This window comes from Mastomys coucha, unplaced genomic scaffold (assembly GCF_008632895.1).
Source record: "Mastomys coucha isolate ucsf_1 unplaced genomic scaffold, UCSF_Mcou_1 pScaffold8, whole genome shotgun sequence".
Classification (NCBI taxonomy): Eukaryota; Metazoa; Chordata; class Mammalia; order Rodentia; family Muridae; genus Mastomys; species Mastomys coucha.
The window spans coordinates 72,985,212-73,011,584 of NW_022196914.1; the positions used below are offsets into that span (position 1 = coordinate 72,985,212).

Below are 26,373 nucleotides of genomic sequence, written 5' to 3' on the forward strand. Positions count from 1 at the left end.
GTGTGTGTGTGTGTGTGTGTGTGTTCTCTCCCTGCCCACACTGTTCAAGGACTTTAGATTCCAAAGCCTCACCATGTCTTTTGAGGCTCTGCCAGCTCCTCTAACCTCCCTGGGATCTGAGACTCCCCCAGGTGTGAGAATGTCCTTGGATGCCTCGCCCCAGGTCAAGACAGAAAGCTGGGCCAGAGCCTCCCCAGTTAGAGATTCCTGGGAGAGCTCAGAGGAGCAGTAGGCTCTGGGATCAAGTTACCCAGGTGTTTTGTTTTCTTTGGTTTGGTTTTTTAAAGTCACTTCCAGGGCTTGAGAGCAAGACAAAGGGACCAGAGGGTGGCCCCCCTGTGTGCAGCCACACAGTTCCCCAAGCCTAAGCAAATAAATCCTGCAATTGGCACTTCTGGCCAAAGGTTCCTTCTTGTCCCAAGATCTGTGCTTGGCTGTAGCAAAGGGGTAGACGTCCTCAGAAGGGAGCAAGGACGTTGCTAAGTGCAGCATCTTACCAGGCCTTGCTCAGAGTGGCGGGGAAGAGGCCCTTCTAGGGTCTGCACGGTTAAGCACTCCTGGGCTCCAAGCCAGTGTGAGGGTCAGTGCCTCTGAACAAAAGCCACTGAACACCTTGTTTGGTGTTTTCTCCTACCAGGTATAGCACAAGACAGAGGAAATGGCCTACAAAGCAGGCTGACCTGTTCCCTAGCCCACAGTCCATACCAGTGTCTTACTGGAGGTTTCGGGAATTTCTTGACTTACCACCAGTCAATGTATAAAAAAGTTGGGGTGAGTAGGATGGGAACACTTGCCTAGCATAAACAAGTCCCTGGGTTCAATCCCCAGCGTTGCAAAAATAAATGTAAGTTGGTGATGAAGAGTCCCAGAAGAGGCATTGTTGAAGACTCTGAGACCAAGCAAGGACCGAGGAGCCGGACATACAGTTAGGAATCCACTCTACTCCTCCGAATGAAGGAGAGAAAGCATTCAGAGACAGGGAGAGGAAGAGTAGAGATCAGGTTCCTGCCAAAGTCAAGTGCCAACAAAACAGCTGTCCTGGACCCCCTGAGGGTAGTTTCAGCAATGGCCAGGACAACTTGGTTCCTGGGGATAAGATCTGACATGTCCGTCTGGGGGTGGGGTGGGGTGGCACCCTTTAAGCTCCGAAGCTTGGCCCTTCTCTTGCGGCCATCATTTCAAGGGGCCTCTGTGAGAGCACACAGAAGAAAGCAACTTCCTTTCCCTGTAAAACATCCCATTCTTCCCCGCATAAGTCGACATCTGCGGCACCAATTTCCAGGCAGCTCAGCAGCCAACTGAACAGGGAGGGGTCAACAGAGGTTTCCGGAAGTCTCGGTGTCTTCGCTAAGGATGAGATCCATTCAGTCTCTGGGGATTTCATGCCATACCAGCACTTAGATTTCTCCCTGGCTGTGCTCTGGAATATTTTCATGCACAAGAAATTCCCTGGTCGTCACTGAGTTTTTCAAATATGGATTCTGAGCTTGCTCTTCACAAGGCGGCTCTAGTCCTGGTCTCTGAAAGGAAGACGAAGGTTGCCTGTCAAATTCTGAGTATGCTTCCTCTGCCATTCCCGAACACTGGCTATAGGAGTCTTCAGAAGCAACCTCGGTTAAAACTGAGGGCTCCTTAAAACATTTTCCTGGGGGACAGAAAGGCCTAGACGGGGAGGTCACATACTCATTCGCTTCTCCTCCCAAAATGCTCTCCTGACCCTTTCCAGACTCCGCTGTCGAAACTACTTCCAGAAAATTCTCAAAGTTCACTACCAGCTTGTCAGTGAGGTCTGCGGGGACAGGACATGGTTTTAGGACCCTGTCTTCTGTGTTCCCAGAGTTTTCAGTCTCCTTCATATTTGACTTCTACAAAAGAGAAAAGGGAACACCCCAGGGGTCATGTAAGGAGTGTAAATGACTGAGCCGAATCATTAGATTTGGGACCCAGAAGCTCTGCCCCTCACCTAGCGCCTGCATCCCTCCCTGGTCTGAACAGTGACCAGCTACTTCCTCAGGAGCTTGGCAACGGCGCTTCACTTCCTGAAGAACAGCATCCAATGGCTCACAATCCTTTTAGAGAACTCAAGGCTATTTTCCAGACCATAGTTACAAAACTCCAGGTGAAATGAGAAGCCTTAGGGAAAAGCCATAAAGGCAAAAGACACCAGAGAAAATCTAAGGCGGCCTCACAACAGGGCAGGGTCTCTGTCATCTTTGTCTCCTGCCGACCTGGCCAAGTGCCTGCGGTACAGTTTGCAATTAAACAGTACATGCTATAGAGGACTGTCCTGCAGACCATGCAAAGCATGTCTCTTCAATTTAATAAATAGGAGAGCAAAAAGGCCAATATAACAGAAGCCAAGAAAAGGAAGGAGCAAAACCAGAGCTCATTATTACAAAAATGTCCATGTATTTTTTTAAAAAAATTCTAAGTTGAAGAAAAATATTGTTTTACATTCTTGCATTGAGGCTAACCTAGGGAAGGACTTTTAATACTAAGGATCTCAGAGCTACATTATCCTGGGCTGTTTTCCACTTAAGGGAGAAGTCATAAGTTAGACATTTTTCAAGTTGCCTATTTAAAAATATCCTTAAATAGAGCATTTCTACTTGAAAAAAAAATACACCAGGAAATCCTACTGCTAGTTAAACAATAATACCTGCCCCTGGAGAGATATAACTCAAAGCTTTGGTTTGCCATTTCCCCCTAGTACTGTTGTGTCTCTGAGCATCTCCCAGATTAATTTGCTCTTGGTTGCTTTGTAAATGACATCAGAGGTGGTAATCAGGCCCTCGTGCTCCCCATCAGAAAGCCAATCTGTCAAACAATTCTTCCTCCGTGGAATCCTTATAGGATCACTTTGGGGGGGGGGATACCTCAGGCCCTGGTGAGGGCCTTTCTTCCAGTCCAGAGTGCTAGTCTGGAGGTGACAGTAGGAAGGTTGATTTCATCTGCCCATGCAGCTGTTCCCTGGGTGTTTCAAACTTTCAGTTCTTTCTCTGTGAACCTTGGGGAAAGCCTCTCCCATTCCCATCCACCTGGTCTGTCTCCCCCAGCCATTCTGCACAATTTCCTGGACAAAACCCAGTAATGTGTACCTTGAAGTCATCTCTGAGCCATGTGGCTAAACTGCTTTCAGCAGGGTTGGGAACGTCAGGACAACACAGACGAGTCAACCGGCTGTTAGAAGATGAGATTTTTAAGAGAGGGGGTAAGTTCAGGACATGGTCCATGCATATGTGGCTGACCTAAGGGCAAGGTTTACTAAAGGCAGCCATATGACTCCCTACTCAAGATAGATCTGGTTGGTTTGAATGAGAATGGCCCCTATAAGCTCACATGTTTGAATTCTTAGTTCCCAGTTGGTAGGACTGTTTAGGAAGGATTAGGAGGTGTGGCCTTGTAGGAGGAGATGTGTCACTGGGGGCAGGCTTGGAGGTTTCAAAAGCCCACCCATTCCCAGTTAGCTCTCTCTGTCTCATAGGCTGTATCTCAAAGCATGAGCTCTTAGCTACTGTTCCTGAGCCAAGCCAGCCTTTTCGCTGCCATGCTCCCTACCATAATGGTCATGGATGGACTCTAACCCTCTGAAACTGTAAACCTCAAATAAAAGCTTTATAAGTTGCCTTGATTATGATGCCTTACCACAGCAATAGAAAATAACCAAGACAGAAGTCAACTGCCCAGCTTTCTGTTCAATAAGAGTAAGTATTCACACTCCTGACTGACAGGAGACAGGAAGCAGTTGTCTATGGGACAACCCAAAAAGAGATGCTTGCCCCACATCATTATATCCTTACCTCCCTTTCTCTATTCCCCCACCCCTACCTCCTGTATCTCTTCCCTGGTCCTGATGTTGGAAATTGCACTACGGCCACTTTGACAAATGTATTCTCAGGAGCAGTTGATGTAGTAACTACCCACACTTCTGTATAGTGTTCCCAAAGTATGTTCCCAACTTCAGCACCAGCACCGCCCACTAATCAAAATACACATTCCTAGTCTTTATCCCAGAACTCTGAGTCAAAACTCTCGGAGCAGGATCCAGTTCTGACGTGTCTAGATTGAAGATGATTACTGAAGAATACGATGTACAAAAATTTGTGCTGTGACTTGGCTGCAGTGTATTGATCGTGATTGAGGTTGACATCAGTCACAAATGAGGCCCAGCTGCTGGGCAGAGAAGGCTCACAAGGGCCAGTGTAGAGCACCCTACCAAGGGGGCACTGAGGCAGCCTAAGGCTCACTGCAGGGAGAAATACAAGATGCTGAAGACGAACATCTTTCCCTACACTGGCAAGAGCAGGCAGGACAAACGTGCCTGTGGTCAGCCCTCCAACTTTATATCGCAAAGAACAGACTACGCTCTCATCCAGTTGGCTAACACCCAGGGCTGTCTCCTTTCTGCTCCAGCCTCACATGACAGACATTGGCAGATGGAGCCTAAGGGGCAGGTAGTGCTCCCTTGGCCTCAGAAGAATTTAGACTTGGTGTACAGACCAGCAAAAATATGTCTTCTTTTTTGTGGGAATCCTCATGAGTCTGAGGGTATGGCCTTTAATCATTCCCACACATATGGACCAAATTAATGACTGAGCAGACTTCCCCTGGGGCGGAGTTCCCTCTCATACCACGAGCATGATGGCACCCACTGCTTTCTGCGGCCAGTTTTTAAGACATTCACTGTCAGTTATGAACTCACTTTGGCTTTCTGAGGCCAAAAATCACTGTTTTGATGCTAAGTAGAAGAAGGCCTCCTCCAACTAGAGATGTTAGAAGGACAATTTCAAACACACCTTTGTGACAAAGAGAACAAAATACCAGTTGTCAGTAAAGTTCCCCGACTCTTTGACAAGAATCAAACATTAGCTTTTTCTTTTTAGCTTTTCTTTTTCTTTTTTTCTTTAGCAACATTTCTCCTTTATTTCCTATTTAAATCTAATATACTTCTATTGAAACCACTGGGATTTTGGCTCCCCATCTAGTGTCTTTTTCCTATATACCATGATAGATATTGATATATTTTGTTTTGTGTTATTATATTTTACATATACAGAATAATGGATTTCATTGACATCTCCAAATGTTACGTTATTACATATTATTGATAGATGTTGGGTTTGCCAGGGTCATCTTCCAACTTCATTTATCTAGTCAGTACTTACTAGCATAACTATTAGCCAGCCATTATTCTGAGAAATAAAACAAATAAATAAGCAAAAAAAAAAAAAAAAAATCCGATCCTTACTCACATGGTCCATATATCCTGGGGTAGAAAAACTCACACAATAAACTTTGACAGGTAATCTTTGACTTGAATTTGCCAGGACTAAGAGATACCTACAGAATGGTAAATACATGCTATTGTATGTCTGTGAGGGTGAGTCCAAAGGACTGACATGGGAGAATACTTAGGGGAGGGTCCACCATGAATGTAGGCAGTACCTTCTGATAGGCTGGCAGTACCCTCTGATAGGCTGGCAGTACCATCTGATAGGCTGGCAGTACCATCTGATAGGCTGGCAGTACCCTCTGATAGGCTGGCAGTACCATCTGATAGGCTGGCAGTACCCTCTGATAGGCTGGCAGTACCCTCTGATAGGCTGACAGTACCCTCTGATAGGCTGACAGTACCCTCTGATAGGCTGGCAGTACCCTCTGATAAGCTGGCAGTACCCTCTGATAGGCTGGCAGTACCATCTGATAGGCTGACAGTACCCTCTGATAGGCTGACAGTACCCTCTGATAGGCTGGCAGTACCCTCTGATAGGCTGACAGTACCCTCTGATAGGCTGACAGTACCCTCTGATAGGCTGGCAGTACCCTCTGATAGGCTGGCAATACCCTCTGATAGGCTGGCAGTACCCTCTGGTAGGCTGGCAGTACCATGTGATAGGCTGGCAGTACCATGTGACTGGCTGACAGTACCATGTGATTGACTGACAGTACCATCTGATAGGCTGGCAGTACCACCGCCAGATGGGCTAAATGTCGAGAAAGAGAAGGAGGGTCATTTGCTTTTGTCCTGAGTGTGAACACTGATTGCTGTGGCCATTACCCACAGATTTCCGACTCCAGTTTTGCCAGCCTTTGGACCCAGATTCACTCTAGCAACTCTGCGGAGAGCTTCCAGGCCTCCATCCTTAGCATTGTTAACCCTTCCTTTTGTTCTAAAGATTCAGAGTTCTCTGATGGAGCAACTGCTGGGGTCTCTGCTTCAGCGCATGGTGAAGGCGACTGCTGGGAAACCTAGCTTCCAATCATTTAAACCATATCAGTTCTGTTCTCCTTGAGAATCCTAAGTATGAGAATAGCGTTAGGAGTACTTCAGATAAAATAGATGATCAAATAGAATGATTAGGGCAAAGTGGAGGGAGGTTAGCCACTTAATTCTATATTTATTTATGTATCACTTATTTAATTTTCCAGATAGGGTCTTTTTGTATGGCCTGAACTCGCTACGCAGGCTGAAATAGCCTTATACTTTAGGCCTTCCTACCTCAGCCTGTGTCTTGCTTTTCATGTTTTCAGTGTAAAAGCTGAGAAGTTGAATACCACATCTTTTTTGCAAACAAACAAAACGAAACAAAAGCCCACCACAGATGGTAACATTAAGTCTCTTGTCAGTGACCTTTGATCAACCAGTTTTTTCCTTCCAAGGTTCTATTGCACAACTCTTGACAGTTTTTAGAAACTGGTGAGTGTGAGCTCAGGCAACAGCCTTTGATGTGGCTGAGGCTGAAGTGGATGTTGTTTGCTTCATCTTAAGACTATTTGAGGCTGCCTATCAAGAAGGATCAAAATGACCTGTTCGTCTAGAGCTCCTCAGTAACTCTTCATTGCTTACCTTCCAGGGAGGTGAGTGAGCCAGGAGCAGGAAGCTTCACGCTCTGCTGCCCTCTGCTGGCTTTCCTTGCTCCTGACAAATGGCATTTCCAACCAAGGTAAACTCCAGGATGAAGCCTGAAGCTAGTACTCACTGATTGACAATGTCTTGAAGTTTATTCTCATTCCGTTGGTACCTCCAGCTCTGGTACTGGCCATGACCCAAACAGAATAAGAGGTCCTTCGTGTCAGAGACTCCAGGTCACACTGCAGGGCACGGGAGTTAACAGTCTTGGCTGAGAGGAAAAATAGAAGCCGAATAGAACAGCGAGCCAAACTGAAAATGTGCATTAGCATTGACCCAGGGTGCCCTGACCTGCAATTCTAGCTTCTCAGCTTAGCTTAAAACAAGTCTAATGAGATGGATCAATGACCCAAACACAAGAGCTAAAAGTATAAAACTCTTCAAAAGCCCAAATAACTAACCCACAACTTTGAATTGTGGATTTTTTTTTTTTAAATATGATACCCACTGGGCAGTGGTGGTGCACGCCTTTAATCCCAGAACTTGGGAGTCAGAAGCAGGCAGATTTCTGAGTTTGAGGCCAGCCTGGTCTACAGAATGAGTACCAGGACAGCCAGGGCTACACAGAGAAACCCTGTCTCGAAAAACCAATATATATATATATATATATATATATATATATATATATATATATATATTACCCAAAAGCACAAGCAACTACCTAAAAACTGAACGTCATTAAAGTTCAGAAGCTTTTGTTCATTAAAAGACAATATCAAGACTGAAATAACTGCCTATAAAATTGAAGAAAATATATTTGTAACTCATATTAGAAAAAGGAGTTCATACTCAAGATCTACAAGGAACTCATGACCCCAAAACCACAAAGACAATCTAATGTTAAGATGGGTGAAGAAGTTAAAAGACATTTCTCTGAAGAAGATATGCAAGTGGCCAATAACTACACAAAAGCATGCTTGATATCATTAGTGACTGGGGGGAAAAGGTTTTCTGAATGAGATACCCCTTGGAAAACACATGCTATAAGATTAACCTATTTTATTTTGCAGTGAATACAAAACCTTGTGCATGCTAGCTAGCTACATGCGGGCTCTGAGCTGCCTCCTCAGCCATGATTGCTTCTGTGAAATCATCTATAGACAGAATCTGGTAGTTACCAGAGACCGTGGGAGGAGGGGCCAAGGAGCAACTGATTAAAAGAACACAGAGCTTCCACATGGCCACATAGAGGGGGGAAAAAAGAGGGGTGGTGATTGCACAATTTAGTAAATGTTCTTAAGACCACTGAACTATATACCTTCAAATATTTACTACCAAATTTTACATTATGTATACTATAATATAACAAAATCAAACTTAACCTAAATGGGAATCCAAGCATAGCCCAGAGCTTAGGATGTCAGAAGATACTGTGGACTCAAAAATAAAACTCCAGGCAATGGGCAGTAGAACTTATGCTTAAAGAGCTCTGCACTAAGACAAATACCATCAAACAAAGCCTGTCCCTGCATATGAATTCACTCTTTAAAATGGGCAAAACCCACCCAAAAGAATGTCTGAGGGGACCCACCCATTCTGTGGCCGAGCAGGAGAGATCACATCAACTCCTCCCAGTCCTCCTCTGGACTCCTTCAGGCATTTACAGATCATGAGGTGATGCCCTCCACTCTATTTTCAGAGAGGTTCCAAGAAGCTAAGTATTTGGGTAAGTGTGCAGGTCACATCTCTGGGGGCCACCTCTATGTCAGGTCTACTTACATCATCTGCGGGGGGAGCAGAGGGGTGGACTGAATTTGCTCAGCTTGGCCATGTGCACACTTACAGAGTTCTTTTCCACCTTCAGCTTGGTAAAATATAGTGTAATTGCTGATAAATCCATTTCTAGCACTCTTGGGAATCTCCTTCCATGTGATCATGGCTGTCTTCAGACCGATGTTCTCCACCCTGGTCTCAGGACCTTCTAATGGTGCTTCAGAGGACAGAGAAATTTAAGAAAAAAAATACCAAGGCTGAATCACACCCCAGAAGATCAACCACTGCCCTAGAATTGCTACTATTGTTTTAGGCAAAAACCACAATGCTGGGGTTGGAAGAATCAATAAGGAGATTGAACGGGGGACTGAGGAGTAAACTTGTTTGTAGAGATTGCTTTTTTCCCCCTAAGGCAGGCATCTTATATAAGATGATGAGGAATTTCAAAGCCTCAAGAAAATGTAGTTTCCCTTGGTTTCCAGTTCCAATTAGCACCCAGCTTTCATTCCTGTCTGTAAAGTGTAGCTATGATCAGTTGAAGTCTAACTTCCCTGACCTACCTTTAAATGGCAGGAGACACTTTCCAGTGTTGAATCTAGAAGATGTTCATTTCCAAAAAGATAAAATCTGAGTAATGTACCTTGCTTATTGTCTCATAAAAGTCACCTGGGAGGATGCAAGATAGCCTAGTGGGGAAGGCACTTGCCATGAAAACATAAGGTCATGTAAAAAGCTGGCCATGGTGGCCTCTGTGATAAGATCAGAGCTGAAGAGGTGGAGATGGGCAGATCTCTGGGGATTGCTGGCCAGCCAATGGGCAGCTAGACTAATGGGCAAGCCCCAGGTTCCAGGGAGCAATCCCAAAACATAAGCAAGGTGAATGGCTTCTGAGAAATGACAAGTTTGACTTCTAGCCTTCCTACATGTGCATGAAGACACCCATGACCAGCATGCACAAACACATGTATGCACTCCCAGAGAATCATTTTTAATGTGTGTAAGATGAGCTTGGTATGTTTCTTGAATTGATCTTAATTAATGTTAACTTTGGTGACAGCCTCAGTTGCTGTTGTGTTGTGACGTTAAGCCAGGTGTTCCCCCTCTGTTAGCTTCAGTTCCCCACTGTAAAGTGGGAAGCGACTGGACTTGTTGAACACTTTCTATCCACACCTTTGAGATTTAGTCACTCTCTGCCCTGGGCCCAAGTGTGTCGGACACACACAGTTGAAGATGAACGCATTAAGGTATGGTAGAAGTCAGCCTTGGAACAGCCCTGCATCTGAACCTGTGAGAGCCTGTTTCCTTCCCCCAAAGCTGGTCCACACATACCTTTTTCTTTGGCATAAGCTTGGATTGAATATGGCTCTCCGACTTGGTGTTCCAACACTGGATACACTGATATATTATAGCATGTGAAAGGTTTTAATTTATCTTGAGGAGAGATGGGGGTGGGGAGGAGAGAGACCTTCGTAAGAACACATAATGGCAGAGTAGATAAGACGGAGGACTGAGTAGTGACCTAAGACTTAAGTTTCTCTCTAATGCCTGCTCTTGTTCTGAGATATTCTAACTCCCAGAACTAAACTGAGACAATTTTTAAGGATATTACAGTTCCATCATGAATGGTGTGTGTATGAGGAGGTCCTTCCTCCATCAATGATTTTATCATGTGACTTGGGGACATACTGAATAAAATTTCACCCTCCTGACAACACCATATACTCAAGTACCTTGAATTCCAGTTCTCTACCTGTCCACATTCCTTCATAAAGCTTTTTGTTTTGTTTTGGGAGACAAACATCTCAGGATATAGCCCAGGCTAGCCTTAAAATCAAGATCCCCCACTTGCCTCAGCCTCCTTCAGATGGCTGAGATTATAGATACATATTACTACATGGGCTTGTGTGCTTCATAACATAGATGCTATTAAGTACTGGGCAACAGTAGAAATTATGAGACTTAATGGAAAATTTAGCTTATGTTTTATATGGGAAACGGACTTACTAAGGATGGGGGCTAGTTCTTAAGCAGGCCACTGGAATAGAAGGGAGTTCCTGAAGTAGGACAAGTGGGACCCAAACACTGGCATTATCCAGGACAATCAGGGGTCTCCACTGGTGGGTATTAAGACTGTGTTTCTTTTGGACAGGCCAGGACAACTGCATTCATGAATTCACAGCAGCCGTGCTTGCCCACACAGATCAAACCAGTCAACTTTCCAGCATGAAGTGGGAGGGACATATGAGAAAGAGACCTACCTCTAGCTGAGCCACTATAATAGAGAGTTGATGGGTGATAGGGGTGGGAGAGTCAGTTTTCTTTAAGGGTGTGTCCCCCAACCCCCAGTAGACCAACAACTATCAATGGGTGGCCCTAAACCTATGTCTATATGGGTAGCACTAATTCCACTCAGTAGGTTAAAATAAAAATAAAGGGAGAGACAGAAAACTGGGAGGGGTGGGGAGAAATGGAGAGTAGATCTGGGAGGAGTTAGTCAGATATGGGTAAAATTCATTATATGTTCATATGAAATTAGCAGATTCAATTAACATACTACTTTTAAAAGCCTTCTTTTTTTTTCTGTTATGATTAGCACTGGCAGGGTAGCTGGTGAACATTATTATTTCCTGTGTCTCCAATAACATGAGTAGATAAGATTATGTTTGCTTCCTACCTGGTAATAGGCTTTCTGTGCCAGCTTCGCCTGGGAAGTGCTGAGAGCCGTGACAGTTACGAATCTCCAGTGCTGTCCACACAGCCTTGAGAACTGTTCTAAATGAAACCAAATCCCGCACCTAGGGAGCCTGCAGGCTCTGAGCCAAGCTACCTTGCTCGATGGTCCAGCTGGTGTCCTGAGATACAGATTCCCAGGAAAGGGCAGGGAACTTCGACTCCTCAGTTTCTGGGAGCCATTCCACTATCCAAGTGTCCACCTCGGCAATGGAGCTCTGCCAGGTCACCACCAGCAGGGGCTCAGCTATGTGGGCCTGCATGCTCTTGATGCACTGGAAGGCTGAGGACAGGGGAAAAGGACTAGTTCACAAATCAACCCAAATGTACCAGCCCCACTGGCATCGTCACTGCCAAACTGCAAAGGGTCAAAGTTCAAGATCTCCATTGTAGCTCTGAAAACTTCCCTTCCGTCCTTCTCCTTTTCCCTTATGGAATATCTCTGATGGTTAAATGCCTTTTAAATCTGCTTTAACCTCTCTTACACTGACGGGATTCCGGAAACAGATCTCACTAGTGAGCTGGGATCCGGAGGGACTTGCAGCCTGTGAGTCCTCTGCAAGTCAGAGTCTCCAAGCAGGAGAAGAAATCTATTATCATCCCCTGAAAGCTGCAGCTAATGGGTTCCTTTCTCAAACTGGCTCTGCATGTGAGATTCCCATTGCTACTCCCAGAAGCTCAGCCAGGTAATTTGTCACCCTGAATAGGTCGCTGGGTTGGAGAGGATGAAAGAGAGGCAAAGGCAGAGCCAGGGCAAGAAGCACAGAGCTTGGGCATTGGCTCCTCTTTCCCGGGCTCCTGGTGCTTCTTCCCTGCTTCCCCTGCCCACAGCTGTTATGTGTCGATGAATATTCTCCAAAATGATACCCCCTGCGCTACAGAGAATGACTTCTGTGGAAATGTGACTACCATAGCTGTAGTGCAGACAGTGGGCCCTGTAGTCGATGTAACTTATAAGAAAGAGAAATTAGGGGAGGGCAAGGCTGGGAAGATAGCTCAGTTAGTAAAGTGCTTAAGACACAAGCACAAAGAACTGATTTTGATCCTCAATATCCACATTAAATGCTGACTGAGTTCAGAGCACTTGAGAGGCAGAGACAGGAGGACCCTTGAACCTGTCTCTTTACTGCTGAGATGGCTCAGTAAAGAGTAAAGAGAACACGCCTCTTGCAGAAAACTGGAGTTAGGTTCCCAGCACTCACAATAGATGCTCACAAGTGCCTGTAACTTAACCTCCAGGGGGATCCAATGCCTCTGGCCTCTATGGACAACTACACTGATGCACACATACCCACACACTCTCACACACACACACACACACATAATTAAAAATAAGAAAAATAAATCTAGAAGGGTGTGGTGGTACATGCCTTTAGCCCCAGCATTTAGAAATTCCAATACAGCTGGGTGGCATAGAGAGAACATCTCAATACACGCACGCGCACACACACACACACACACACACACACGCATATACACATGCATACAATGCATGCACACAAGCATGTACATATGCACACATGCACACACACATACTCGAATGCATGCATGCACACATGTACACACAGACATTCATGTACACAAGCATGTATATACACACACATCTTCTACTTAAAAAAAAATGAAATGGAGAACAATTGAAGAAGACAACTGAAGTCTGCCTCTGGCCTCTATACAGGTGTACAAATTAATGTGCATAGAAACCACACACAAAAGAAAAAGAAAGATAAGAACAGAAGCAAGCAATCAGGGATGGAGAGGTAGAGAGGAAGAAATTGGAAATATTGGAGCTGCCCCAAGACAGGGACTAGGGCCACAAGAAGTGTGAAAAGGTTGAAGAGGATCCTCCTCTAGAGATTGGTGGAGCATGGTCCAGGCCACAACTTGTTTTCCCATACCTCTAACCTCCAGAATCTCGAGAAAATGTGTTTCTGTCTTTGAAACCATCGAGTTGGTGGTGGTTCACAGCAGTAGCCTTAGAACAGTAAGTTAGTACCTTTGCTTAATTAGCGTCTGGCCTGTGTCCTCCTCTGGTCTCCTGGAGGCATTTTCTTAGCAAGTGACCTGGCAAGGACTCCTGCCCTGAAGATGCGTGAGCACACATCCAAACCTCATAAGCCTCCAGCTCACCAATCCTGGAGCCCCAAGAGCAGGAGAGCCGGGTCTAATGTGCTAGGGGCTGGGTAGAAGATCATGAGGAGGTTGGAAAGGAGTCCAGAAACTATGAATCAGCCATGCTAGAGGGAACACTTGGCCTCATTAAGGAAGTGCTAAGAGAAAATTTCTAAATCATCCTATTGAATAAAGACTAATCACCATTCTTCATCAAGAACACCTTGGGCACTTGCTCCTAAAAGACTCAAGAGTAAGAAGAAAACATGATCAGCCCTGGAGGTGGGGAAGAGTTCTGACTGTGAACATCAGCAATACCTTGTGACGGTCATGAAGACAGCCACTCTCTCCTTGATGCTGTCCCCACTGCCTCTCAGGCCAACTCACCATACAAGTGGCTTTGCTTTTTCACATCCTGTATCAGACTAATCCTGCCTGGGACTGAAGACACATACATTTCAAGACGTTCAAGAGTAGAGACCCTGAAGAGGTATCTCTGCCAATCCTTTACTTTAAAGGTGATACCCACAAATAACCATCTTGGCTTGTACAGCATCTGTGACCAGAATTCCAAGTCACAGTACTGTGGTGAGAATTTTGGTTTCTCAAAAAACTCAGTTATGCTATGTGACTATGCCTTTGTTTTAATCCCAGGTGTGGGAGATGGGACTGTTTCAGAATATCCATGCCACTGTGATTGTCTCGTGCTCTAGGAGAGGTGTGATTTTTGCCAGCTGCAGATAGTTTGTGTTTAGAATTCTGAGGACTCAAGAGGTCATAAATTCAAAAGCCCAGAGAGAGCCCGTGGCAGCTGCTGCTCCCTCTGCTGCTGCTTTTGCTATTGCTGGATTGCTGGCTGGTGATTGAATATATTCTGACGACGAAGATTGGACTTGCCCCAAAGTACTTGCTGCCCCTAACCAGCAGGAAGTAGTCTAAAGAGGTCTATGCCCCTTTTCTCCCCCAACCTTCATTCTCTCTGATCTAGTGTTAGGGACTTGGAAAGGGTTAGGGTGGAATAAGGGTTGGAAAGGTGGTAGATATAAGAACCCAATAAAGTAATCAAAAGCCTAGCTACACATTATGAACACTAATTCCAAGATAAATACATCACACCAGTTTAGTTCATGCAGATCTGGGTTGGAATTGTACTGGAAAAACCACAAAACTTTCCTGGATCTTTTCATCATTGTAGAAGACAGACCTAATAGAATCTGCCTCATGGGTCATTTCAAGGCTGAGAAAAACCATGCCATCTTGTCACAATGCCTGGCATAGCCTAATGCATGACACGTGATGATCATAGTGACTTGATGAGAATTAAGCACCAAACATTATTATTCTTTAACTCTTTCTTACCTGGTTTTACTTTATTAAACAAAACTCTGTAGAGTCTCACTTTTCTGTGATAAATTATGATAAGCACTGAATGATCAGACAGAGATATAATGGACATTATGTTTCCTATGTCTCCATTAACATGTGCCGATAATGCTTTTCTTTTTTTTTAAATGAACATTATTTTTTCCTTTTTCTTTCTTTGTTTTTGTTGCTTTTTTGTTTTGTTTTGTTTTGTTTTTTTCTTTTTTTGGTTTTTTGAGACAGGGTTTTTCTGTGTAGCCCTGACTGTCCTGGAACTCACTCTGTAGACCAGGCTGGCCTTGAACTCAGAAATCCGCCTGCCTCTGCCTCCCAAGTTCTGGGATTAAAGGCGTATACCACCACCACCCGGCTGATAATGCTATACATATGTACCGTATCAAATATCTGTAGTCACTGATACTGAAAAAGGATGACCTAAGCTCTTCTAAGACAATCTTAAGCAAGCTTTCTCTATAAAGAGCTAGACAGTAGCATTTTAGTGTTTAGAGGCTACATGGTCTCTATCACAATTATTCATTACACAACTATTGTGCAAAGAAGCCATAGAGCACATGAAAACTTGTGCATGACAATATTTAAAAAGTTTAAAACAAAAATGCACTGGGCCAGATCTGGCCCATACCTTATCTAGGACCATTATAGATAATAGTTTCAATACCAAATCTAAAAAAGTCATAAGTGAATTTAGCATAATTTTAATTAAAGTATATTTTATAGTATTTTCAGTTAACAATCCATACTTAGTAGAAATGTAATTAATTGTAACTTTATTAAGAATGATAGTAGCCAGGAAGTGGTGGTGAACACCTTTAATCCCAGCACTTGGGAGGCAGAGGCAGGTGGATCTCTGAGTTCGAGGCCAGCCTGGTCTACAGAGTGAGTTCCAGGACAGCCAAGGCTACACAGAGAAACCCTGTCTAGAAAAACCAAAAAACAAAACAAACAAACAAACATCTTAAAGGGGTTAGATAGCTTGGCCAATGGGAATGGTATCTTGTGGGAGAGCAAAGATTTGAACCAGGGCTGCTGGACTCCAAGGACTACACTTCCACCCTCTGTTCTCTCTTGCTTCCCATTACAGGGCAATAGTGGGAACTGAGATTAATTATTTTTGGCAGTACCTCTATTTAACAAAGAATATCTATTCCAATCACATATCATTTGTTTTAATGTCACTAGACTCTTAGACCCTGGAACTAGGATGTTAAGGACACTGACTCTAAACACAGAATTATGAGCCACCCAGAACTCTAAAATAAAGGCAGAAGTGGGTTAGGTTTAAGGGAGGAGAAGGGGAGAAGGACAGAAAGCAAAGTGTAGAGCTGTTGTACAGAAGCCTGAACTAGGCCCAGCTAAGCAAATAGAGGTGTCAGAGAGAGCAGCTCCTTGGTGTCTGTGCCAGCTGCTGTGTTATTTCACACTCAGAAATTATAATTGTTTTTAAAGAAACAAAACCTGGCAAACAAACAAAACCCTGCCCTCTGGGCCCACAATCAAGCGTCATTGGGCAATACAACCAGACTCATCAGGGGAGGGCAGAAGAAGAAGGAAACTCTAATTTGGGTGAGGAAGGGGGTGAGGATGGAGAGGGTGGATCTTGGAGGAGTTAGGAGAAGATGATATGCTCAAAATGCATGACATGAAATTCTTAAGAATTAACAGAAGTATTGTTTTTTTTATAAGTATTGCCTTCATGGGGTATGCATTCTTTTGAGGAGAAAAGTTGAGGGGGAAGGAGGGAGGAAAAGGAGGAAAAGAGAAGAAGAAGGAGAAGGAGAAGAGGAAGAGGAGAAGGAGGAGGAGGAAGAAAGAGAGAATTAAGTTCAATTGACAAAGTAGAAACTGGAGGATGACAGCAGTGTCCCATTTATTGCTTGCAGGTTTTAAACACAAACCCAAAGGTGAATGGGCTGAGGACAAGGCTCAGGAGATAAAGTGCTTGCTGTACAAGCATGCGGAGCCATGCGTCCACATAAAACCCCAGGCACAGTGGCACATGCCTGCAGTCACAGCATCGGGAGGGAGACAGGAGGGCCCCAGTGAGCTTCCTGCCAGGCAGTTTAGTCAATTGTTGAGCTGTGTATTCAGTGAAAGACCCTAGCCTAAAAAATAAGGTGGCAAGCAATAGAGGAAACATCCAATACCAAGCTCTGGGCTCACAGACATACAGAGACACACACACAGAGACACACACACAGAGAAACACACACAGAGAAACACACACAGACACAGATACTCACAGACACACACATATACACAAACACACACACATACATAGCACAGTCATTCACACACATACATATACATACAACATAGCATCTCACACACACACACAAAACACAGCACATGTACATACACACACAAGACATACATGACACAGCACTCACACTCAAACATGTACACACAACATAGCACACACACATATACACAAACACACACACATACATGGCACAGTCATTCACACTCATACATATACATACAACATAGCATCTCACACACACACAAAACACAGCACATGTACATACACACACAAGACATACATGACACAGTACTCACACTCAAACATGTACACACAACATAGCACACACACAAATACAACATAACACACACACAACACAGCACTCATACATACACATAAGACAGCACTCATACATACACGATATAGTGCACACACATATACAATACACACAGGACATAGCACTTACACACATATACATATGATATAGCACATAAACACACACACATAAACACAGCACATAGCACTCATACACACATGATATAGCACATGTGCACATGCTCACACACGTGCGCACGCGCACACACATGACACAACATTCACACACAATCCAAGACGACTTTTTATTCTAAAACAGACAATCAGGCTTTGCCACTTTGCCTGGGTTCAGTAATGTCCAATGTGTGAACTCAGTAGATGCCAGGCATGGTGGCTGATGTCAGCAATACCATCACTCCTGATGCTAAAGCTGAACTGGCTGTAAATTAGAGGGCAGCAGCAAAGTGGGATCTCTTCTCAAAAAATCTTAACAAAGCTGGGCGGTGGTGGTGCACACCTTTAATCCCAGCACTTGAGAGGCAGAGGCAGGAGGATTTCTGAGTCTGAGGCCAGCCTGGTCTACAGAGTGAGCTCTAGGACAGCCAGGGCTACGCAGAGAAACCCTGTCTCGAAAAACCAAAAACCAAAAAAAAAAAAAAAAAAAATCTTAACAAGCAACTTACTGGCAAGTATACACACAAGGGGGTTTCCCAGCTGGGCAGTCAGACAGAGGGAGGAAAGACAGAAAACAGGACAAGGAACACTAAACCATAGCTGGGACACAGGGACATCTGAGAAGGGCAGAGTTCAGGAGAGGACGCAATTTTGATAGCACAGGTCTGGAATATGACTATTTTTTTATGGCTCAACCCAGCATTCAGCCATTTGGAGCAGAACCAACAGAAGCAGCAAGCAGCGCTTCGAGGCTTTGACTGAGCTGTGTGACTGGTCTTTAACTCTTCGCACAGGCTTTGTTCCATGGAACTGTGACTGGTCTGGAAGGAACTGCTTAGCAGACTCTGTTTCCCCACAACCTAGAGAGCCCCTGTTCCTCCCTCTTCCATCTGATAAAAGAGGAACAGCTACCCTGAGGACAGAGACCACTCTTTAACCAGATGGGGCTACACGCTGAGAAAGAGGTACCTACTCTCCTCACGGACATCTGGGATCCTCAGGACGGCCTCTTGGGACTTGCCAAGAGAATTAAAAGAAGTCACGGACACAAAGTGTGTCTGGTTCATCAGAAGCAGTTCATACTGCTGGAGAGTGATGTTGTTTATCTCTGTGAGGTTAGTGCTGTTCTCTGCAAAGTACCGTATGTTGTAGCCAAATGTTTTCTCCAAGACTGGGGCTCCTCTTGCCTTCTGTATCCAAAGAAAACAAAAGTTATTGACGATACCAGAAAGAGAAAGGCACAGGGACAATGACAAATGGAGAGATGTCATGTTAGCCATCAGACGCTAAGCTACAAGCAGGTGATTATCTTTCCAACACAAGTGTTTGCTGGCGGGTGGTGTTAACCCTTCAAATGCCAGGAGAAATTGTCTATGCCAAATGGTAACTTGATATCAGTTCTTAATACAAGTGCAGTTTCATGAGCCCAAGCTGGTGTGAGCAAACCATTTCTAATTCCATCTGTGTCTTTCCTTCTGTCACATGTGCGCAGGGATGTAAAATCTAGAGTCAAGGCATTTCATTCTGGGCCCAAACCAAGTTCAGTAATTCATCAAAGGTTGGTGGGTAGCTGTGCCTTTACCTTTTATTCCTATAGTTTCCCTCTAAAGGGAGATTGCTGTGTCCTGGGCATGATGCCCAGCTAAGGTAACCCAGCTGAAAAAGATGAAAATGCTCAGGGTTTCCCTGCTAGCCCTCTTTGCAGGAAGCCCAAAGTGAAACCCCAGAAACCCTGACCCAGATTCTTAGTTCTAGTCTTGACCTTAGACACATTGACCAGATGTTTTGTCAAGGAGTAAGCATGCTGAGTATTTCTTGGGAATTCTGGGGGCTCCAAGTTTTTCGATATTTATTACTCATTACAAATATACATGGAACAGAATGAGTGCATGTGTGGTCAGATAGAGTTTGCATTCACCTTGACCCAGTGCCATCCTAGTTCAGGAATTTCCCTTTCACTGGCCTGAGGAATAAAAACCAGCTAGAACCTGTCTAATGTCTAGACTAGAGGTCTTCATGATGATTCCTTATTTCTCCCTTTTTGTCTTTTGCTGACATGTAGTTCATTTTTTTTAAAAAAATTGCTGGATGTTATTACTTATTAGTTTTCAGTGTTGGAAATCATGTCCACAGCCTTACCAATACTAGGCAAGCACTCTACCACTGAACCTATCAAATTCTGTACTTAAATGTGTACGAGTCAGTGGTTTTCAAGTTAGTCACAAAATCTCACATCCTTTACCACTATCACACTTTAGAGTCTTTTAGTGCAGGCTTTTTTAAATAACTTGAATTCTTAGAAAACCTAGAAGGGTGGTGGTGCATGCCTTTAATCCCAGCACTCTGGAAGCAAAGGCAGATGATCTCTGAGTTCTAGGTCAGCCTGACCTACAGAGTGAGTTCCAGGACAGCCAGGGGTACACAGAGAAACGCTGTCTCAAACAAACAAACAAACACAAAATTAAAACAAAACAAAAAATAAAGCAAGCAGAAAACCATCATCTCCTGAGGCACAGAGGCGGAGGCAGGTGGGTAAGTCTGGTCACTTACTTCTCAGGCTGGCCTGCTGGACTCCTTTCACAGTAGCAAGACCATGCCAGGGTAGGCCTCATGCCTAGACCACATAAGGGTAAGCATCATTGTTCACTTTCTTCCTAAAACACATCCACAGAGCCATCCCTTTCCACACTACACCTCGTCTAAAATTAATATTCTCAACGTCCCTGGCTATGCTGTCCTATGTTCATGCCTCGGGTGGCCCAAGGAAAAAACTGTCAACCCTGAGATGATTGCTTTGGGGATGTCACTTAGCAAGCCAGGGTGATGTCTCCACTCAGAAGGAGTTAAGTTGCCAAACTTAAGCAAATTCATTATTTCTTGATAGCTCTGGAAACATACAATTGAGTCCCAACAGCTGCTTCTTCTTCTTCCTCTTCCTGTTCCTGTTCCTGTTCCTGTTCCTGTTCCTGTTCCTGTTCCTGTTCCTGTTCTTCTTCTTCTTCTTCTTCTTCTACTTCTTCTTCTTCTTCTTCTTCTTCTTCTTCTTCTTCTTCTTCTTCTTCTTCTTCTTCTTCTTCTTCTTCTCCTCCTCCTCCTCCTCCTCCTCCTCCTCCTCCTCTTCCTCCTCCTCCTCCTTCTCCTTCTCCTTTTCCTTCTCCTTATCTTGTTCCCTTTAACTTCCCATTTTTCTCTTCTGTTTCTTTTAAGTTTTCCTCTAATTGACTTCTTTCCTTCCCTTTCCTTTCCTTTCCTTTCCTTTCCTTTCCATTTTACCTCTTTGCTCTCCCTTTTGTTTTTCTCTCTCTCTCTCTTTCTTTCTTTCTTTCTTCCTTCCTTCCTTCCTTCCTTAGTTCTTCCTTCTCCTCTTCCTGCATCACCTACCATCTTCTCTTTTTCCTTTAGGCCCATACTTTCACTGTAGAAAGGGCCATGTGACAACCTCTCCTGCCTTTGTACACCATACTATCCTATTACTTAAAGGAACACGCATATCAAATGTGTTGGTAACAGCAGATGACCTGACCCCTGGGGATACTGATGACCCCAGACAGTGCTCTTGGTAAGTGTAAGAATGAAGCTGCAGAAACTCACACTGTATTCTAGGAGATGGCATCCAGAGGCAGCTTTCCCCAGAAGACCACAAAACATCCTGTAGTTGCACTTGTTACTGCCCCAAATATTAATAAGTCAGATCAAAGAAAGCAGCCAGTGTGTAATGTGTACTTGAGCCATCTACAAGATAACCTACGGGGGACTTTTTGACATACACAACAACTGGGAGCTTTGAGGCAACCACAAAGCCCTATAGAAAGGGAAAGTTAGGAGATAAAACATCAAGGATCACAGTGTCTTGAGTGGAAGAGACCAAAGGTTTTAAACCAGGGGATAGGGTTAAGTAAGATAAAGGGAGATCACCTTCCACAGCAATAGCACTTTCCTGTCTCCATTTACATCTGCTGGTTCCAGAATTCTCCACAGGTCCAGGACATGTGGAACTGAAAAGAACAAGAGGAAGACCATGACTGACAGAAGGGGGTTGCAGCAGTAGACGGATATGCACTGAGCCACTGGATACATATTTAAATACTTAAACACAGGTAACTCGTTCTAATAATCAATAGGTTGAAATAAAAAAAAATGATACTTCAATTTGGCTTAGAATATTTAAAATAACTTTAAGGTTTGAGATTATGTGAATTAGATAACTAGCATTCCACTATGGAATAGGAAATTGTTGGTTTGTGAGCTGGAAAACAAGAACTTAGGACTTCCTGGGGTTTAGGTCATCTATCCACCACCCACTTCTCAGATCCTGAGGACAAACAAGAGCAGAAGGAATGTTGCACTCAGAGCCAAAGTTCTCGGAGTGATGCCTTAAGAGTTGATCTGCTTTGGTCAGCAGATGACAGCTAGATGAACTAGAAGAAATAATAGCTTATAGTGCTGAGAGCAAAGAATGTTAAGGACAGTGACATGAGGACATCCTGGACTGAGAAGCAGGCACAGCTGGAGACTGAGCTGTGCTAGCACCATGAAAGAAATGTGATAGCCACAGCAAGATTTGAACAAGCTACAACCACACTCCAGGTATCAGTTAATCACTAAATTGCCTGGTGAAGGGTGTCACTGAGGAAGAGGACAGTTTGGGTCAGGATATGAGGTTCATTCTGGTGTTTTTACAGAGAAAGCTCAACTCAGTCATAGCACCATTTGGCCATTTCTTATTGTGCACTTTATGTGCAGTTTTATACCTGTAGATAGTTGTATTGCTTAAGCAGTTAGAGAGGGTGTCTGTAGAATGTATGTCCAATGCATAGAATTTGAAAAATTTTATTTCATTTATATTGCCATCACCGTGTGTTAGGTCTGGTCCTAACACTTTAGGTGTGTGATTTTTAGATCTTCTGTAGTCTCTTCCGTACATTTCCAGACCATGGCATGTAAGAATCTCAGATGAGAAGGATACCCAATTCCCCAACTGATGCATGAAGCTACATTCATGAAAAGAAAGTTACAGACTAAGTTGGAACACCTCTGATGGGGAATTCAAATTCAGAAGGTATCAGACAGGTTCCTGAATCTAACCAAACGGTTGACTGTGACAAATATTTGATACTTCCAAGTTGGTCTCCTGGAAACTCAATCAGGAACAGGAAGAAATAAATTCCAGGACCAGGAGTATGGAAGTTGATTCCAGAGACCAGCTATGGGAGTTGGCTTTGTGGAGCCCATTTCTTTCTTTCCTTTGCTGTCATTAAAAATAGAACCCATTTTCTTGTATTATCTCTACCTTAATGTAGTTAGGAGTCATTCTTAAGATTTAAGATGTATAGCTACAACTTATCATAGGATGCCTTCCAAGGATATGATGCCATTTCTTCTGGAGTCTAAGAATCTCCTAAGAGTATGAGAGATGAGGCCCTATATCTCTGGGTACACAAGACTGCTATAGTAACTTAGGCATCTGAGGAGTATAGCTCATTCCCAGGAGCTTAGCAGATACCAATAACGTTTCATGGAGAGGGGTCCTCCACATACTTTAGGACCTGGTTCCCCAAGAATTCATGAATCCCAATCCCATGTGTCAAAACCCACTAAGACTAGACCCAGGAAGCCCTACACCAGAATAAGCAGATGAAGAATAGAAGGGAGGTACTTGCCTTCCTCCATAGTTATTCCGGTTTCTTCTTTGCTCCACTTGCTCCAATATCTTGAGTCACTGAGCCTGAATCGTAGAGCCAGGACATATTCTGTGAAAGCCTGAAGCCCTGTGAGGTTGCAGACCCGCTCACAATCCTCGAAATTGACTTCCGTCTGTAAGACAGAATGGACTCTAAGCAGAAATGGAGCCAGTATGTACTACTTTTCTGCTTCTCAGCTTCAGTGGCAGTGATTTCTTGTGGAGACAAGTCAGACCCATGTTAGGTGTGGCTCACACCCTGAATCACCATCCTCCTCCTCTCCATTTGCTAGCTGGAAGTTTGTGTGACAGAGTTAGTGTCCACTACTCTGAGGGGTTCAACACAGAGCCTAAAGACCCAGGGGCTATCCATTCTTTGGCTTAAACTCCAAGGTGATTCTGATACCCAGAAATCCAGCAAAATAAAGCAAAACAAACAAGCGTGAAAAGCAGAGAGATGATTGTCACGAAGAAGTAGCTATCCCTAAAATAGTATTTTTCAACCTTCCGAACACTATGACCCTTTAACACAGTCCCCCATGCTGTGGTGATCCCCAATCATAAAATTATTTTATGGTACTTCATAGCTGTAGTTTTGCTACTGTTATGAACCATAATGTAAATATCTGATATGCAGGGTATCTGATATGTAACCCCCCAAAGAGGTTGTTAACCATGCTCTAAGTACAGACAGTGATCAGGAATGGGTAAGGAGAAAGCACTGACAGATTATGGGATGTTCTGCCCCTGATTTGGGTGGGATCTTACAGGAATGCTGACTTAGTAACAATGTATTAGATGCAATGTATCTTTTGTTCACTTAGAATCTATTTTATAAAAGACTTAAGAAATGTTTAAAGTGGGGCTGGAGAGATGGCTCAGCAGTTAAGAGCACTGACTGCTCTTCGGAAGGACCTGAGTTCAATTCCAGACAACCACATGATGGCTCACGACCATCTGTAATGAGATCTGACGCCCTCTTCTGGTGTATCTGAAGACAGCTACAGTGTATTTAGATATAATAATAAATAAATCTTTAAAAAAAAATAAAAAGAAAGAAATGTTTAAAGTGGCCAAATAATAGTTTCTGGTGGCTGATACTGCAAAACACAAAACAGGGTATAATACAAATCCAAATTTCTAATTCTTCAGAGTGTCATTGTGTTCAGAATACAAAATGTATATGGTAGTATGTACTCCCAAACTAAAAGGTACAAATGAAAAATGGGGAAATAGAATAGTTACTATTAATATTTTTTATGTTTTCCATGTAAAAAGTGAAAAATGCAATTCTGGATGAACAAAAGCTGTCAATAAGACCCTCCCTTGGGTCTGTAGTGGAAATACCACACTGGGATAACTTACCCAGTGGCTACTGTTGACAGTCCTGAACCGAAGCATGCATGTTAAAGAAAACACACGAATCTTTTCACGGGGTTTCCATTGTATCTGGAACATTTTATTCAAAATTGGATTCACATTTAAAATTATAGGTGGTTCGGTTTTCGCTGAAAAACAAAAACAAAAACCATACCATCTTCATATTTACAGACAGATGAGAAGATACTAATAGTGCCTGCCCAGAGTTGAGAGCACAGTAAGCTTAGAGAGCCAAGGACAGTTCATATTCTGTGGTCCACTCTACACAGATGCGCTAGCAAGGCAGTGGAAAGAGAGTGCCACTCTCCCAAGGCCTGTACCAATGGAAACAGCATACCCAGCAACAAAAGTATTGCTCCTATGATTTCATCACAAATCAGTCCTTTACTCAATGCCAACCACCATGATGGCAAAAGCATAATAATACATTCATAAGCAAAACATGGCTTACAGAATAAACTACAACTGAATTGTTTATGAGGAGACTGTGTAACCATCTAGCAGACTGCTTCTTTGGCCCCCTGGGATGAAGAATGGTCACCAGAAAATGTTGCTCATTTCTTTGCACACTATGAACATGGTAGTCCCAAATTTCTTTTCTTAAAGATACGTATTTTAGCCAAGCATGGTGACTCACATTTATAAACACAGAACTTAAGAGTCTGAGGCAAGAAGTCTTAAACAACTTCTGGATAATACAGAGCAAGAAAAATATGTATTTTTTTTTTTAAAAATTCTAAAGCAAAACAAATATTTCAGTCTCAAAAAAAAAAAATCACCCAGTTTCTCCCTATGTCCCTGAATAGAAAGTTTGGTTCTCACCCATTGGTTACTGGGAGATTGTGGAACTTTTAGGGGGCAGGGCCTAGAAGGAGGTTCAGGGTTAGGGTTAGGGTTAGGGTTAGGGTTAGGGTTAGGGTTAGGGTTAGGGTTAGGGTTAGGGTTAGAGGTCACTGGACATTTACCACTGAAGAGGACAATAGACCCCTGACTCCTCCTCTCTTATTTTGTTCTTCAGCTATGAAGTAAACAGCTTTGAAGCAATGGGACTAGTTGGCACAGGCTGAAACCTGTAAAACCACGAGTGAAAACAAATATTTTCTCTTTATAAACTGTCTAGACATGTATATAGAGAATCTCTTATAAGCATTACCTGTCAATAAAAAGCCAATGGCCAATGAGCTGAGGCAGGAAATAGGAGGTCGGGCATTGTCAGGAAGAGAGAAGATTCTGGGAAATAGAGTTAAAAGAGAAGAGAGCCATCAGGGTTGAAACGAGAGAGGAGACAGGGAGGCAGAACAAGGAGATGGACGTGAAGTAGCAGCAAGAGGAATTCAGAGATGATAGGGAAGAAGCAGGCAGAGACTAAGGAAGAGGTAACTAACCAAGTAGCAAACACAGAATAGATTAAATAGTTAAATAAGTCAAGAGCTACTCAGACACCAAGAAGCATTTGCCAACAGGAACCTGGTATGGCTGCTCCCTGAGAGGTTCTACCAGCACCTGACCAATATAGATGTAAATAAATACTAACAGCCAACCATCAGACTGAGCCTGGGGACCCCAATGGAAGAGCTAGGGGGAGAACTGAAGGAGCTGAAGGGGATTGCAACCCCATGAGAAGAACAATATCAGCTAACTGGACTACCCAGAGCTCCTAGGGACTAAACCACCAACCAAAGAGTACACATGGAGGGAGCCATGGCTCCAGCCTCATATGTAGCAGAAGATGACCTT

At 43.7% G+C, this 26,373-nt stretch overlaps 1 protein-coding gene across 6 annotated transcripts in view; it reads right to left on the bottom strand.

The window, feature by feature from the left end:
* Nucleotides 1–6: 6 nt before the first annotated feature.
* Nucleotides 7–26,373, bottom strand: part of Il31ra (interleukin 31 receptor A) — a 69,138-nt gene continuing 42,771 nt past the window's right edge. For 4 of the 6 annotated variants that reach the window (XM_031360384.1, XM_031360387.1, XM_031360385.1 and 1 more), the window contains exons 5-15: nucleotides 24,622–24,764; nucleotides 23,237–23,390; nucleotides 21,492–21,571; nucleotides 18,550–18,766; nucleotides 11,451–11,636; nucleotides 9,953–10,054; nucleotides 8,694–8,840; nucleotides 6,981–7,121; nucleotides 4,703–4,796; nucleotides 3,099–3,180; nucleotides 7–1,865 (exon numbers count right to left, since the gene is read on the bottom strand). In XM_031360384.1, the coding sequence (XP_031216244.1) occupies nucleotides 1,398–1,865; nucleotides 3,099–3,180; nucleotides 4,703–4,796; nucleotides 6,981–7,121; nucleotides 8,694–8,840; nucleotides 9,953–10,054; nucleotides 11,451–11,636; nucleotides 18,550–18,766; nucleotides 21,492–21,571; nucleotides 23,237–23,390; nucleotides 24,622–24,764 (1,814 nt within the window). In that variant the 3' untranslated portion in view covers nucleotides 7–1,397. The remainder of the gene's footprint in view (nucleotides 1,866–3,098; nucleotides 3,181–4,702; nucleotides 4,797–6,980; nucleotides 7,122–8,693; nucleotides 8,841–9,952; nucleotides 10,055–11,450; nucleotides 11,637–18,549; nucleotides 18,767–21,491; nucleotides 21,572–23,236; nucleotides 23,391–24,621; nucleotides 24,765–26,373) is intronic. The other 2 variants (XM_031360388.1, XM_031360389.1) reach the window with 2 other exon arrangements.